We start from the raw sequence: 13,670 nt of genomic DNA on the forward strand, positions 1-13,670 counted from the left end.
CCCGGAGCCGGTCCACGGCAGATAGGCACGAGAGCATGGCCGAGAGTGGGATCCTACCAGCTGGGGTAGGAAGAGCCCATTTCTAACAAAACCCCCAACAGCAGCATGGTTTGGGGCAAGTGACCTTCGTAGTTTCCTCAGATAGGGGCTGGCAGGACTCAGGATCTTTTTGCTGGCGACCCCACCCCAAAGACTCCCAGTTTTCAAGGTCTCAGCAAGGGTCATGTAAACCTCACTTCGTGGAGGAAAACCGCCAACCTGGCAGTTCCATGGTCAAGGTTCTCAGACAGTGCAAGCAAGGCATGGTCTGACCACCAGAGGGCAGCAGCGACCGCCCATAGAATCCCAAGACCACAGCAGAGCTGGGAAGGGGAGGCCGCGGAGGCACCCCAGGTTCTCAGTGGACGCCCTCTCCGGGCACTGGGCAAAGGGGAGTCTCCTGGGTCAAGCACCCCCTAGACAAATGCATAGCAACTCATCCATTCCTTTTTTGCAACACGTTTATTGAGAGGCAGTTGTGCTCCAGCCTTCCAGGAGGTCAGTCTTGGGGGAAGCAGTGCAATGGAGGTTGGAAACAGGAGAACCCTTTATGGAAAGCTGAGCGCTGGCTGGCACACTGGGCTTGGCAGCACTGGAGGGCAGGCAGGGAAAGTAGGGTGGGTAACCCAGCCTGGCAAATGCACGGCAGCTAGAAAACCTCTTCAGGTTCTGGGGTGGCTGGCCCATAAGGGGAGGCCAGGCAGGGCTATCAAGGTAACCGGGGTCAGATCACGGAGGTGCCTGCCAGGCTCCACAGGAGTGGGGGACAGGAGAGGAGCCCAGCCACCAGCCAGGCCCTGAGCTCCCTCAGGGTGGCTGGGGAGGCAGGGCTGGGGCCGAGGTTCCCCAGGACCACAGGAGGGAGCCAAGGCACTCTAAGAGGTGGAAGAAGAGGACCAGAAGCTGGTGAGTGCATCACTGGAGCCCATAGGAGCGCTCCTGACTGTCCTCAAAAGCCTCAGACCTCAATGTCCACTTTCTCCATCCAAGAAACGGGGCTGTGATCTCTGCTTATGACAGCACAAGCTTGCACAGAAGTGGAGGCAGGAAATGAGCACAAGTGTGCCTTCCCAGCCCCGCCTGGGTCCAGGCAGAACAGCTGATACTGGCCCCAGTCTGCCCACCCACCCCTGCTGGCCAGGAGGCTGGCAGAACCCCAGCCCCACCTGCCTGGAGTGCGTTTGATTTGGACTCGACTGTTGTGGTGATGGTGGGGAGCTGGATCTGTAGCTAAAAATACCTCAGAGCCAAGCCAGCTGCTCAGAGCTTCCTCGGAGGCTGGGCCACGCTGGGCCTACTGAGGAACTGGGCATGCCCGCCCAGGAGGCAGCTCCCTTACCTGCAAAAGATTGAGGACCCGAGTCACTCCCCTTCCAGTCACCAGGAATTCCTGGAAAGTTTGAGAAAGCAAGAAAGATTCTTTAAGCTGGTTCTTGACACAAGAGCTGTTAGGCCACTGAAGCCTAGGGGAGCGGCCGGGTGGTATTTCTGGGGTCAGCTCATCGTTGTCCACATGGGGGCCTATGCCATAGTGCAGCCAACAGGGAAACTGAGCCCTGGAGAGCTGCAGGGGCCCAGCCACTGCTGTGTTGTCAGAGCAAAGTCCAGCCAGCCCCAGTGAGGCTGGAGGCAACGCTGTGGCACCCACTTCCCTGGATGACTGAGAACCCTGCAGAGGGGCCACATGAGGCAGAAAACACTGAGCCTTCAGGGATGAAGCTACTCCCTGAGGTCCCAGGGACGGGAGCTGGCCTGGCAAATACATCTACCCTGCCTGAGCAGTCCCCAGGCCTTGGCTGCCCATGAGCACTCCGGGACGGGCCAGAGACAAGGCCACTCCTTGAGTGCTAAAAGTTCCCCTCACAAAAGCCAGACTCAGCAACAGCTCAAAACATTATTGTCCGGCCGGGCGCAGTGGCTCACGCCTGTAATCCCAGCACTTTGGAAGGCCGAGGTAGGCGGATCACCTGAGGTCAGTTCGAGACCAGCCTGCCCAACATGGTGAAACCCTGTCTCTACTAAAAATACAAAATTATCTGGGCGTGGTGGCGTATGCCTGTAATCCCAGCTACTCGGAGGCTGAGGCAGGATAATCACTTGAACCCTGGAGGCGGAGGTTGCGGTGAGCCCAGATCGCACCATTGCCTGGGCAACAAGAGCGAAACTCTGTCTTAAAAAAAATTATTGCCGGACCTGCTCCTCCCAGCGCTCAGGGGCAGGAGCTTGCTGGAAGTCACATGCCAGCTAGAGACGCACTGGGCCAAACGACCTGACATGGTGGGGCTGCCTCACTGCACAGCCCAGGCAGAGGCTGTCTCCACCCAGAGGGTCCGAAAGGTCATGTTCCACGCTAGGGCTCCGGGCGGAGGAGCCGGAAGAGGCGGGGACGCCGGCGACTCAGTAGTAAGGCAAGTCCTGCCACCTCCTGGCCGGCCCTTCCGCTGGCGTGGCCCTCTCTCTGCAAGCCCCGGAGCCCGGCGCCAGCAGCGGCCCCGCCCCGCGCTCGCTGGGTGACCGGTGGGCGGGGCGCCCTCGAGGGACCAGCAGGAACATCAGCAGGAGGACAAACTGCCCCACCCTCCCTGCCCCAAGAGGTGATGATAGGGGGACAAAGAAAGAAGAGGGACCAAAGCAGAGAGAGAGGGGTACAGTCCAGCCAGGGGGTCCCGACACTGCGCTGAGAACCACATCCAGACCACAGCTGAGCACCCAACAGCTCCCTGATAGGATCCAGGGAGGGGAGAAACTGCTGGAGCCCTCCAGGGTGCAGCTGGGAGGGAGACGTACATCAATTACTTAATTATCCAAAGCAGGTGGGGAGTAAAGACCCCACCCGGAGAGCAACGAGGACTCTAAAGGGAGGCGCCACACCCTCGGGTGGCAAAGGGTCACGTGAGAGCAAGGGGGTTCAATGGCAGAGCCAAATTTAAAACAGGTTTCAGGGTGTATAGAAGAAGAGGCTTTTGGGATATTAACAATGTGAACCTCAATTTTTATCAGGTGCTTTCGCCCTCTTGCTGTACTTGGGCGGCAGGGAGTCTGGGCAGGAACACTCTTCCCTCCCAGCAAAGGAGCTGGACCCAGCACAGCTCATAGGGGATTGAAGACCCAGCCCTGGCCCTCACAGAAGGAGCCAACAGCACCACGCCGGTTACTTCCAACCAGACAGTCCTGGGCAGGGATGCCAGCAGACAGCTGGCATGGGAGGAAGCCCAAAATAACCCAGACAGCTGGGGTGAGGGGGTGCCATAGGCAAAGGCGCTGGCTGCCAAGTCAAGCCACCTGGAACCTCATTCTGGCTCTATTGGTGGTGGCCTTGTGACCTTGGGCGAGTCACTTCTCCCCGGACCACGGGTGGGTGACCCAAATCTTGACCCCATCATGGAACAGCCCCTGTGGATAGGGAAAGGCCTCTACCTCCAGCTGCACTCAACCACTCCAGAGGAGAACCGCGCTGGCTGCCTTCCCAGGGAGCACCAGATTCCACTTTGCCCTGAGGCAGGGACACGTGCTTCAGCAGGTGGGCTGGTGGTGGGGGGAGCTCTGAGGCAGCCCAGCCCCCAGCCCCTGCAGCCACTCCCAGCAATAACCAAGATCACAACGGAGGCCAACTAAAAGCTTGGGAGGAGGGCCTTCTTAATGCACTTAATCCTCCCACCACCCTTTCCAGCAGGCATCCTTATCACTTTACAGGGAGACACTCACCCAAGGTCACCAGCACTGTCGAGATCCTAGCCCACGGAGAACTCTCTCCCTTAACTTAGCACCAAGATACCTTTAGCAAGATCTCCGTGTTAATCCCCACAGGCCCCCCGAGCTCGGTGTAGCCCTCACAGCGGGAGTGGAGCACAAGTCCCAAATAGGGGAGGTGGTGTGATCAGGAGCACCTGGACCCAAATGGTTCATCAAAGCAATCACAAAGCAGAGATCACAAGGGGGGGGGGTCCGAGACCAAGGGCCGCCATCTCCAGCTGTGGAGCTTCTTAGACACTGAGATGGGAAACTATGCAATACATGAAGTCGGCTAGCGTTAGAATGAAATCAATTACTATGTGCCAAGCGTGGAACTTGGCACTTCTGCGTCAAAACCCCAGGTGTTACCAGGCTGGGGGCTGGGGTCTCAAAATGTGTTCCCAGACCACAGCATCAGCCTCACCTCAACCTGGGAACTTGTTAGAAATGCCAGTCCTAAGGACCAACCCACTGAATCAGACACTTGGGCACCAGGCCCTGTGGTCCATTCTCAGTGAGCCCCCCTTCGGGTGATTCTGATGCCGGTTCCAGACTAAGAACCACTGATCTAGCCCTGTTTTCAGAGATGGAGAAACAGGGTTGGAGGCTATGCCGCTTACGCAAGGCCATAGCTGTTCAATGGCTCGCCAGGTTTCAAATCCAGCTTTGTCTGGTTCTAGAAACAAGGCTTATATACAGGCCTGCCCATTTGGGGACTGGAGAAGAAAACAATCCCAGGAAGGTGGAGAAGCGTCAAGGAAGGCCCTTTCATAGAGAAAGCTGGCCGGAACCTCGGGTCTCTGTTCTTTGCCTCCCTAGCAGCCAGACCTCAGAGGACGGCTCACACTGTCACCCCACATGCCCCACGGGGGCGGCTGGAGGGGAGGCCACAGCACAGTTGGGCTTTCTGGCAGTGACCTGTGTCTTTCAGAAGTAGGCGGCACCCAGGGCCCTCCCCCCGCCGAGGAACACACAACTGGGAAATACTTGCAAGTGGATCCTCTCGTACGCTGCTAAATTCGGCAGAGAATTGCACGCCCCAAATGCCTGACAACAGAAGCTGACAGGCGGGGATGGATGGCCCGGGCGGCCCAGCAGGCGGCCCGACGCGCTCGCAGCTGGCGGGAGGCGGGGGGGGAAGTGGGCGGGGCCGCAGAACCAGCCCGGCGGGTTTGGGGTTCGGCCCTCCCTAGGCTGCAGGCCAGAGCCCCCCAAATCTCCCTCACGGTCTGGGCAAGGACTCACACCTACCTCAGTGGCAGGGCTGTCAGAGTCAAACTAGGCCTGCCCCTGCCGTCGACAGAAGGAAAGATTGTCCATTCAGGGGGTGCCCGAACGTCGCCCCTTCTCCGGCCCAGAACCTGGAGGGGAGGAAGGTGGAGGGCGGATCAGGGCGTTGGGGGAGAGAGATGTGACCGGCCGAATGCACAGCGGACAGGGGCTCCGGGGCTGAAAGGGAGCACCCCAGACGCCGCCCCTCCCCCAGCGGCCCGGGCGGCCGGGGGTGGCTGAGTCAGAAGGTTCAGCCCTGGCCCGGGCGGCGGCTCATCTACATTTCCAAAGGCCCGCCCCGCCCGCACCCTCCCCGGGAAGGGCCGGAGATGTGAGGCTTCGCCGGGAGCCCCGCGCCTCGGGGGATCCCGGGGGCCCCCCTCCGCTTTCCCAGGCTTCCCCCACCTCCTGCCTGGAGAGCTGGGCTGGAGGGCTGCGCCCTGGGCTGCCCAACGGGGCGTCTGCGGCCACCCCGAAGGCCTCCCGCCCTGGGTGAGGACGAAGGTGGCGACCCCCCGCCCTGCGCTGGCTCGGCTCTCAAAGAGCGACTGGGAGGTCGGACCCCGGCGCCCAGAGCCGGGTGGGCAGCGGGGGGCGGCCTGGGGTCAGGGCCAGGCCGGGCAGCGGCTTCCAGAGGACCCGGTGGGACCCGGGGCGGCCTCGAAGCCCCACCGACCCCGTGGCCCTCGGCTGCGGGCGCCCGCGCAGGACAAAGAGGAAAGGGGGAAGCGGTCCGGGGCGAGGCCTCCTGGTGCCCGCGTGGGCCTCCGGGTCGCCCAGCCCCCTCCCCCGGCCGCTCCTCCCGCCTGGCGCGCGGCAGCCGCCACCGCCCCAGCCACGGGCAGCGCGCGAAATGGCGCCCATCAGGCCGCCGCGCCCGGCTGAGGCGAGCGCGCGAGGCGCGGCGCGCGACGCCCCCGAGGCCCACGGCCCCCGAAACGGCCCCTGAGACCCGGTCGCCAGCGCTGCGCCCCGCAGGCTCTCGGGGCCCGACCTGGCCGCGGGCCCGCCTCCTGCTCCGGGCTCCCCACGACCGGGGGCACGGAGGTAAGGAGGAAGGAAGGAAAGAGAGCCGCCGCCATTAGCACCGCAGCCCTGCCCGGCTGGGCCCGCCTGCTAGCCCAGCCCAGCCGAGCCGCGACGGGCTGGAAGCCTGTAAAGAAAACTGGCGTTTGGGAGGAGGAGCGAGCGCGGCCGGGAGGACAGAAGCGCCGGGCTACGGGCGGAGATGCTGCGTCATGGTGCCAACATGGACGCCGGCCTTTTGTCCTCCTTCGCGTTGCCAGCGCAGGCGCGCCCCGCAGCCCCGACAAGCCGGCTTCGGGGTGCGGAATCCTCACGATCGAAAGGAAAGTGGGCCCAAGGCTGGGCGATGAGGCTCCCCAGTCTTTTAAGCCCCCCGTCTCCAAAGCACTTCAATTTCTTCTCCCCATCCAGGTTCAGACCTGGGAAGAGCGAGGGGGGCGAAGGCAGGCGGCTCCATGGACCCCCGAGGGTCGCTGCGGAGCCCGTCTTCTCGCCCTTGGGGCGGAAGAGGCACAGGGGTCCGAAGAGCCCTTCGTGTCCCAACCCCCCGCCCACTGTCCGCTCCGGCTGCCAAATACAATGCTCCAGAATCCTCCTTCTCCCCTCAGCTCCCAAACACTTGCAGCCCTTGCTTGGCCTGCAAAAGGGTTTCCTCGAAGGGGCAAAAGGCACTTTTTATCTTTCTTACTTACCCGCTCAGCCCGGTGCCATGGAGTCTAGAAGATCAAGCTGGGCGGTGGTTTTGGAGGCGTTATTGTAAAAACATATATATTTTTTGATTTAGTTGGGAAATTTGGGGGTTATGGTGGTGTCTTTGTTCTTGTTACCTTTTTGTAAGTTACACCCTCACGTTCTGCTCCTTCCACTTCTGCAAACTTTCCAGGGTTGGGTAGGCAAAAAGGCGGCTTCGCTGAGGACTGTTTACTGCTCTGGATATAGCAATGGTGTGATCGTCATTAAGAGACAAAAGGCGAAAATACAGTCAAATCAAACAAAAGGCAAAAGACGCACCAGCCGCCCAACCACCATAGAAAATACCCCCCACTTAACGTTGGTGTTTGCTGGAACCAGCTAGGACTTGTTTTCCAGTTTTAATCTAGTTTCCTGTGACGGCTTTAGTCTCTCTACACAAAGAAAAGGTCTTCCTTTCCCTCACCCACCAGCTCCCCCCAACCCCCAACAGCAAAGACGAGAAAAACAGGGCTGTTTTTCTTCAAATAGATCGATTTTCAAAGAAAGTGTACAAGCTACGGGGAAGAAAGCTGACTAGCATTTAGTGCTGTAAACATTTTCAAAAGCATAAAGCTAGAACCTTAGCTTTATAAAGCAAGACCGTCTCAAGAATCCTAACTGGCTTCTATTAGACAAGAGAGACAAAGACATACATGCAGATGAAGGTTCGGAAAATTAAGGACATCTCGGCAACATTAACATAAAAACTGTACTGCGTCAGGACAGAATGGATTGGGTACTTACAATGTAAAAGGTTTTTTGAAAACTAAAACAGTAACAACTGCTCACAATTTTTTGTTGCTGCCATTTCGCTAGTCCTAAAGCTATATACATTTAAAACATTACCTTGTTAAAAAGAAAGGAGTTAATAAGATGGCCAGGTTTAAGTGTTTAATAGAGGAAACTAGATATATTGAAAAATTTATTGTTCAGTCAAGAGAATACAGATTAAGACAGCTCCAAGCTCCCCCCACCCACCCATAGAACAAAAAGAGGAAAAAAAATATGTCATTTACTTAGGTTTTTTTGGAATTCAAAACTGTTAACTGCTGACATGAATGGTGTGCTATGACCTAGTTATACAAGACAAAGATGGATTCCAAGTCATAAGGAAAAATCCAGATCTTTTTAAAAAGTCTTCTCCAGTCTTCCAACTGTGAGTCCTTGGGCCTGTTGACAAATGTTAAACACACTGAGACGTCCTGAACTGGATGGTAGAGTCAAAGGAAAAACATTCCCCATTTGCAACAAAGGAAAAACCCACTTGGCCATTTAATTCCATTGCAGAAAAATGGCTTCCCTCATCTGTTGGCCTCTCCTTCGTGTCTGATGAAGGATGTTTTGAGATCAGCGTCTAATAACTCAAGCCCTATAGAAGCCGCGCGCTGATTGGCTGCCGCGCCCTGCCGCCCTGCTCCAGCCAATTACCTACCCACGGCCAAATTACAAACCCCGAAAAGAGCCCCAATATGAGCTACACCAGCTCCGAGCCCCGGCGAGGCGGATCCTGCGCCTCGGCCGCCAGAGAGGAGCGGCAGAGGGGGCTGCAAACGCGTCCTCGCGAAGCCCGGGAGCCTCGGAGTTGAACTCACAAAATGGAAGCCGCGCGCTGATTGGCCGCCGCCACTCCCGGACCTTTAATAAAGAAAGGGGAAGGAAAAGATAAATGCAAAAAAGGGGGACTCTCTCCTCCGCGGGTGGCAGGAGGAAGGGGGGGAAGCATGTGTTCAGGACAATTACAGGGCGCTCCCCTCCAAAAATAAAAACAGAAGAAGGCTTCTATCGCCCAGGTCCAGGCGAGGGCTGCATCCTCCCAGGAATGCGAATGCTAACGTGGTGAACCCTGGTCTCCCTTCCCCAGCTCCACTCCGGGGAGGGGGTCGCGGGCCGGAGGAGGAAACCGGAGCGCAGATACCTCGATTGCAACTCCTCTGAGTCGACGCCGGCCTCCCAGCGTCCACACACACCCTCGGCCCCCCAGACCCCAGCCCTCTCCCCGGGTCCCCGCGCGCCCGCCTCCGATCCGGGCAGTTTGGAAACAGTTTTGCAGGCCCGGGGGACGCACGCCGCGGCGGTCGCGGCTCGGAGGGTAGTCCCGGCCGCGGGAGGTAGAGCCCGGGGAGACCCCCTCCCCCGCCAGCCAAGACCCCCACCCCAGTCCCAGAAGAATAAATAAATTAAAAGGCCTTCCCCCGGGGAGGGGGAGGCAGTGTGGGAGCGCGCGAGTGAGGGGTGGGGGGCCGCTGGGGCCCGGGGCTTTGGCGGCGCAGCTGCCGCCGCCGGGAGAGTGCCTGGGGAAGCGGCGAGGAAGGAGAGGGGAGGAGGAAGAGGAGGAGGAGGAGGAAGAGGAGGAGGGTGAGCGCTCGGGTCGGGCTCCTTAGCGGTGTATTGTGGGATGTGCGGCTACTGGGAGCCGAGCCTCCGCCGCCAGCCGCCTCCCGGGCAGCAGCAGCAGCAGCGGCGGCGGCAGCGGCAGCAGCTCCGGGCCCGGCAGCCGCGGCGGCGGCGGCGCCCCCCCTTCCTGGCCCCCGGTCCGGCCGCCCCGGCCTCGGCTCCCTCGGGGGACACCATGTACTGGCTGGCGGCGCAGGGAGGCCGGCGCCCGGCGGGGATGTAAGCGCGGCTCGGGGAGGGAGAGGCCGCGGCCGGCAGCCGGGCGGCCCAAGCCCCCGGCCCCGGCCCTGGCCCGAGCGGGCGGGCGGGCGGGCGGCGGCGCCGCCAGGCCCTGCCGCGAGCCCCGCGCCAGAGCCGGGCCGAGCGAGCGGGCGAGCGCCACGCCGGGCGGCCGGGCGGGCACCATGGGCCGGAGCCCGCGTCCTCCGGGCGCCCCGGGCCCCGCCAGCCCTCCCCGGGTACCCCCGGGAGCCCCTCGCTGCCGCCCCGAGACGGTGGCCGAGCGGGCGGGCGCGTAATTCTCCCGGAAGGGTTATTCTCTCGCTCCATTCTTGTTTTGGGGGGAGCCAGCGAGACAGCTCCTTTCGGGGCGCGCTGGCAAGGTGGGAGGGGGTGGGGGCCTGCCGATTGGATTCTTTCGCGTGTGTGTAGAAGCGGCCGCCGCCGCCGCGGCGGAGACGACAACAACTTGCTGGTTTTCAGGTTGGGTTAACGGCATGGAGAACAGTCACCCCCCCCACCACCACCACCACCAGCAGCCCCCGCCGCAGCCCGGCCCTTCGGGCGAGAGGAGGAACCACCATTGGAGAAGTTACAAGTTGATGATTGACCCGGCTCTGAAAAAGGGGCATCATAAACTGTACCGCTACGATGGGCAGCATTTCAGCCTGGCGGTGAGTAGCCGGCGCGCCACCCCAGCCGTGCCCCCCGTCGTGTCCGGGGAGACGCGCCTAGCGGCCAGGGAACCCCCCGCCCGACCCCCCGGCCAACTGTCAGACGGGGCCCCAGCCCTGGAGTTTGACAAGTGCCTGGAGAAAGGGTTCTGCCCATGGGGAGGGGGACCAGCCCTCTCATCCCGGCCCCCCAATTTCTCCCCACAGATGTCCAGCAACCGCCCGGTGGAAATTGTCGAAGATCCCCGGGTCGTCGGGATCTGGACCAAAAACAAGGAGCTGGAGCTGTCGGTGCCCAAATTCAAGGTAGGACCCCTCCCCACTGCCCCGCCGTCCCTCCCCCACCTCCCCGAGTTCGAAAATAACGCCAGTCCTGACCGAGCCCAGCCGGATTCCCAGTTCCCGCCGTCCGGGGCCAGGGAAGTTTTGGCGGGGAGGGGTAGAGCGCTGGCGAGAGGGTGTCCCCTCTCATCTACTGTAAACAAAATAACACTGGGTGAAACTGTAATCACGGCGCAGATACAGTGTCCTGCACGCCCCGCGGGGGGCTCCAGTGCGCCCGGGGGCTTGGCTCCGAGACTCTCCCCTCTCGCCAGCCCACTAAAGGACAACTTTTTAAGCCTGAGGGGTCGCCCCTGACCCGGCAGCAGGAAGAGGAGGCCAGAAAGGGGGGTGGGGAAAGAGAAACTGTTTCTTTTTCCCCTTTCCTTCCGAACCCAGAGGACTTCCACGTTCCAAACGATTTAATCCTCCGCTTCTCGGGCCCGCCCGCGTGCATTTTTTTTCCAAAAAAAAAAAAATTTTTTTTTTTTTCCAGTTTTTTTTACCCTTTATTGTTTTCAACGGGCGGGCGAGTTGCGGGGCGGGGGGGAATGTCGTGTTTTCCCTTAGGTTTAAACGTTCTCCAAACTCCCTTCCCCCTCGGCCCCTGCCAGATCGATGAGTTCTACGTGGGCCCGGTGCCTCCAAAGCAGGTGACATTTGCCAAGCTGAATGATAACATCCGTGAAAACTTCCTGAGGGACATGTGCAAGAAGTATGGGGAGGTGGAGGAGGTGGAGATTTTGTACAACCCCAAGACCAAGAAGCACCTGGGCATCGCCAAGGTGGTCTTTGCCACGGTCCGGGGAGCCAAGGATGCCGTTCAGCACTTGCACAGCACTTCCGTCATGGGCAACATTATCCACGTGGAGCTGGACACCAAAGGTGAGCCCGGCAGGGGAGGAGCGTGGGGAGACCTGTCAGCCCGACCCTTTCCCTCCCCGCCCCTCCTGCAGCGTGGGGAGGACCCCCCCACTCTTCCTTGGGATCCCCCCCCACAACCTTATTTATTTTCTTAGCCCCCTCCTGAGGGTAGAGTCGCGTGGAGCTAAATGTGTTGTCTGTTGCTAGGAGACAGTCTGTAATTTACCAAATGTGCCGGTCCTTGGCCACCGCACCCCTAGGGACCACCCGGAGGCTTCCCCACCGCTGACACCCCCGCGGGCCCCCTCTCTGAGCCCTGGTGGCCTGGGTTTAGACAGTCTCCAGTGTTGCCTGTGTTAGGGGAGGAGGCAGAGTTTGTTTACTTGTGGGGGACTGAGGGAGTGCCACTAGGATGCCTTTAAATACATCAAGAGAAGGTCTGGAAACTAAAAAGAGAGTCCTCTAAGGATCTAGGGTGTCCCCTCACCTCCCTTGCCGCCCCTTCCCCCCTGAAGTGGCAGCCAATCTGGGGCCGGGAGTGTTGTTTCATTGATAAGGTTCTCGAGATAGAGCTGCCAGGGAAGAGCAGAGCCGGGAAGAGCCGGGCGGGCAGCTCTGGGTGCTCAAGGGTTGACACTGTGTCTTCCCTCCTCTCTCTTAAAGAGACCGCAGCACCTCCCCTGCTCTGGAATCAGCTGGGTGCTCTCTGGAGCTGGCTGGAGAGGCCATACCTCCCACCCTGTGGGTCTTCGGAGGCCCCTGCAGGACCAAGGGGCTTGCAGGACTCGAGGGCATTCCCCAAAGTGTGCCTGAGGCCCCTTTAGGGAAGCTCCCACCTATAAAAGAAGGTGCTGAGTGCTTTGAGGGCCCGCCAGCTGTGGGGAGATGCCATTGGGTCCCTAGCCCACCGGGGTCCCCTGGGAAACCCTGCCTGGGAGGGCGAAAGTGCAGCTTCCAGGAATTTTGTGAGCATGGGGTTCAGGGACAACTGGGACACACCAAACCCAAGGCAGGAAAATCAGAACTTTTCTTTTTTTGCGTTTAATGATTAAAATGTATTGACCGAGCTCTAAGCTGGTGCCGGCGATTATTCCACGCACACTTGCCGAGCCTGTGCCCGGTTCTGTTTCTCCTCTCAGGGCACAGCCCTCTTTTTCTGTCCAGTCCACAGTCCCTCCCACCCCTTTCCCTAGCTTCTCAGTCTCTGGGGGTTGGGTAGGGGGGCAGTGAGGACCTTGGGTGGCTGCAGCACAATTTCTCCCGGATAATTGAATTGAACGTGGCACCCCCTTCCCTATCACGTGCCCACATTTTAAGGAGCAGCCAGGTTTCAACAAAATTTCATTTCTGTAAAAAAAAAAAAAAAAAAAAAGAAAAAAAACACAAAAGCCCTCAGAGACTGCCAGCTAAGTTTGTATTTCAAGAAAGAGACCAGTAAAGTGTAGCTCCAGGAACGCGTCTTTTTTGCATATGTAAGCAGCTGTCTCTGAGGCTCTATAAATATCGATAACCCCTGGGCCCTGGTCTATAAAAGCCTCCTTCTGCTGAGGGGTGGAGGGTTCAGGCCCAAGGTAGTCCCCAGGCCACCCTGGGGCCCTCAGCCTGGTCAGGGCCTGTGGAGTTCACAGTAATGTGCTACTAGAGCGTGTTGCAAACTCTGCTGCTCACCTGGCCCCAGATATTTAACAAACTCTGGCGTCTATGTCACGGGCTTCCCCTCCTCTTACTGCAAGCCCCTGGGTATTGAGCAGAAAGGGGAAGACCTGGCTCTGTGGGCGCCATGGCCCAGGTAATGCAGGGGTGGGAGGGGCTCGGTGTCGCAGGTGGCACCTCTGGGTTTGGGTTTGGGGGAGTCTCAGCCCCAGGAGACATTAGCTTCTGGACCTCAGGATCAGAAAAATGGTGCAGCTCAGCAGCTTTGTCGAAGAGGTGGGGACCCTGAGTGAGGTGCAGAGGGGTGGGAACTCAGGGCCACACAGCCTCCCCAGGACTGGGCTCTTGGGCACAAGGGACCCACCAGGGTACCACACAGGTTGGAATCCTTGTGGGGGCTGCCCCATCCTGGAACCTCACTGAGTCCCCCCTTTCCTGCCCATCTACAGGGGAAACCCGAATGCGGTTCTATGAACTGTTGGTCACTGGCCGATACACCCCCCAGACCCTCCCAGTGGGCGAGCTGGACGCTGTCTCTCCAATCGTGAATGAGACCCTGCAGGTGGGTTTATGGCCATCAGTCTGCCCCATCGCCAGCTCTTTGACGTGCCCCCCACCTCTGGAAAGCCTCACCAACTCTCTGATGGGACCCCCAGCCTACCCCCACCTCACTCTCTCCAGCTTTGGAGACCAAGGCCTAGGAGGGTGTGAAGCCTGGCCACGCCCCCCACAATTGGGAGCAGG

The 13,670-nt window shown here is 59.7% G+C and overlaps 2 protein-coding genes and 1 pseudogene across 4 annotated transcripts in view; 1 reads left to right on the plus strand and 2 right to left on the minus strand.

The window, feature by feature from the left end:
* Positions 1-482: 482 nt before the first annotated feature.
* On the minus strand, positions 483-3,450 carry LOC101177964 (annotated as a pseudogene). The gene has a single exon (XR_004032075.1). The product of XR_004032075.1 is annotated as an uncharacterized LOC101177964 (transcript).
* LOC115837043 (translation initiation factor IF-2-like) lies at positions 483-9,601 on the minus strand. Its single transcript, XM_030821790.1, has 9 exons — positions 9,289-9,601; positions 8,717-9,177; positions 8,394-8,436; positions 8,066-8,127; positions 6,897-6,998; positions 5,023-5,132; positions 3,457-3,814; positions 1,280-1,429; positions 483-631 (listed from the first exon to the last, which is right to left on the minus strand). The coding sequence occupies exons 1-7, from the start codon at positions 9,599-9,601 to the stop codon at positions 3,751-3,753; spliced, it is 1,155 nt and encodes a 384-aa protein (XP_030677650.1). The 3' UTR covers positions 483-631; positions 1,280-1,429; positions 3,457-3,750.
* Positions 9,150-13,670, plus strand: part of SETD1B (SET domain containing 1B, histone lysine methyltransferase) — a 29,209-nt gene continuing 24,688 nt past the window's right edge. Inside the window, exons 1-5 of one of the 2 annotated variants that reach the window (XM_030821537.1) lie at positions 9,150-9,156; positions 9,898-10,088; positions 10,296-10,394; positions 11,024-11,294; positions 13,376-13,488. In XM_030821537.1, the coding sequence (XP_030677397.1) occupies positions 9,912-10,088; positions 10,296-10,394; positions 11,024-11,294; positions 13,376-13,488 (660 nt within the window). In that variant the 5' untranslated portion in view covers positions 9,150-9,156; positions 9,898-9,911. The other variant, XM_030821536.1, reaches the window with a different exon arrangement.

Source organism: Nomascus leucogenys, chromosome 10 (assembly GCF_006542625.1).
Source record: "Nomascus leucogenys isolate Asia chromosome 10, Asia_NLE_v1, whole genome shotgun sequence".
NCBI lineage: Eukaryota > Metazoa > Chordata > Mammalia > Primates > Hylobatidae > Nomascus > Nomascus leucogenys.